The 2,085-nt window shown below is 43.3% G+C and overlaps 1 protein-coding gene across 1 annotated transcript in view; it reads right to left on the bottom strand.

Moving 5' to 3' along the window:
• The window catches only part of GPR179 (G protein-coupled receptor 179), a 59,423-nt gene that overhangs the window by 10,851 nt on the left and 46,487 nt on the right, over window positions 1–2,085 (bottom strand). The window contains exon 11 of the mRNA XM_087947339.1: window positions 318–1,847. Coding sequence (XP_087803465.1) covers window positions 318–1,847 — 1,530 coding nt within the window. The remainder of the gene's footprint in view (window positions 1–317; window positions 1,848–2,085) is intronic.

Raw genomic sequence — 2,085 nt, 5'->3', positions numbered from 1 at the left:
CTTTTCGACGCCGCGGCCCGGTTCCGGCGTCAGCTGGGCGCCGCGGCCCGGTTCCGGCGTCAGCTGGGCGCCACCATCTTTTTGACGAAAAATCACTTCCGGTGGCGTCACGGAGTGATTTTCGTCAAACAAGGGCGCCAGCGCTTGGTGACCTTTTCGGGTAGAAATGGCTTTCTACCCGGAAAAGCTCACCAGCGCTAGCGCCAATCTTTTTGAAAAAATTGCTTTTTTACCAAAAAGATGGCGGCGCCCAGCAACCAGCGGCCCGGTAAGGCTTGTTCCGCGCCCGGTGCAGTCCGCGGACGGCGGTTGGGGACCCCTGTCCTAGAGGATACTTCTTGTCTTGATAATCCTTCAGTAGGGATTAAAGCTGTTTCTGCCAACTTGGGCTTTCCACTGATGTCTTTCTCATTTTTGGCTTCGCTGCTCTCCTCACTGTTCTTTCTGGAACTTATGCTTCCCTTTAACTTTGAACGGTTGAATGCTTTAATGGCCATACCTACGCTTTTTATGGAGCTTTTGGGAACGAGGGTTTGTGATTGTTTCTCAGGAGAGTTGTTTTGATTATCTGAATCACTCACCTCTAGATTTTTCTTGCTTGGAATGGGCATTTCCATAACCTCCCAAGGGCAAACTTCTGCAGCAATGGAGGCTGACCTCGTTAATTTCACTGGAGAAGAAGATGGTACATTATCTTCTCCTTGCATAGTCTTTTCCATTTCAGGTTTTAATGGAGAACCTTCTTCTGTTTCTCTTAGATATATGTTGACTAGCATTGGAATATTTGGGGATTCTTTTTTAGGAGACTGAGCAGGATGTTGTTTTTGATCATAAGTATCCCAATGAACTACACATTTTCTTTCAAGGTTGTGAACCAAACTTTGCTGCCTGATGGGTGGTTCAGGTGGTATCTTCTTAATGGTGTGAGGTCTTCTCTCGGGAAAATCAGAAATGTTGATACTGATGCTCCTGATGGGAGTGGGTGTTACATCCTTCTTATCTCTGCTCTCTAATGGTAATGGGTCTGTCTCAGCTTCCCATGGGCATATAGTGTTTTTGCCTCCAGGAAAATGTATCTCAATTTCTTTTGCTGTGTTCTCTCTCTGCAGCTGTTTCACCTGGATTTCTGAGACTACATTGCTAAATTCTGTCATGGTATCTTCGACTGCTGCACTTGTGTGTTTCTCTTGAGCAGGTTTATGGGTATTTTCTAAATTAGCTGTTCTAGTTAACAGTGAGGCATTTTCTTTTTCACTGCTGGCAACACTAAGAGATTTCTGCAGGGTGTAATACTTGGGATGCAGAGATTTTTTATCTGCCAACAAATTGTGAGCACTGGCTGATTTGTATACCAGAATGGCTGAATCAACAGAGTCACTGTCAGATTTCTCTGGGGCTTTCTCGGCTAACTTTTTCCTCATAAGTGAGTCCAACAAAGGAGCTTCTTTGCAACTGTCATATCTGGTTAGTACACTGTTTGCCTTAACATCCTTCTGGTGGTCGTAGGTACTATGGGATTTCTTCAGTGAAATCCCACCTTGTGCTTGGAAGGCCACCTTGTGTTTGGGAGATAAGTCCTCCTTCAATTTCATGCTCAGATTTCTGGAGTCCGAGCACCTTCGCTTGTAGGAGCCAGAATGACTTTGTCTTCTTCCACTGATAGACCCATCTTTTTCCTTCTTGCTGCACTGGCGGGACATAGATTCAGGTAACTCGGTGATACGTCTCATCAAAGTGTGGCCTAAGCCCCTCTTTGAACTTCTCTTCTTCTGAAGGTGAGGGTTGTTGGCCGTCATCTTCTTGGTCTTGTGAAATTCTAGCTGTTTATAAACCTTTTTCAATTCATCCTACATATTATGTGCAAGAGGAGGAGAAAATACAGTAAAGGGCAGGGGAGCAAGATAACAGAAGAAAAATAAAACAATTTTTCAGTCAAAAGCATAATAATAATAATAATAATAATAATAATAATAATAATAATAATAATAATAGTAATGAATTATGACTGGTTGATGGAATGGCAGCCTGATTGGGTTTACTAAAGTATTTTCTTTTTAAATTGCTTTATCTGTATCCTTAGGATGG

The sequence above is a fragment of the Notechis scutatus genome, chromosome Z (genome assembly GCF_049901735.1).
Source record: "Notechis scutatus isolate UNSWTSFEM ecotype Mainland chromosome Z, rNotScu1.2, whole genome shotgun sequence".
NCBI classification, from domain to species: Eukaryota; Metazoa; Chordata; class Lepidosauria; order Squamata; family Elapidae; genus Notechis; species Notechis scutatus.
Note: the sequence above shows the minus strand (reverse complement) of the source record. Positions and strands in the feature narration are given on the sequence as shown.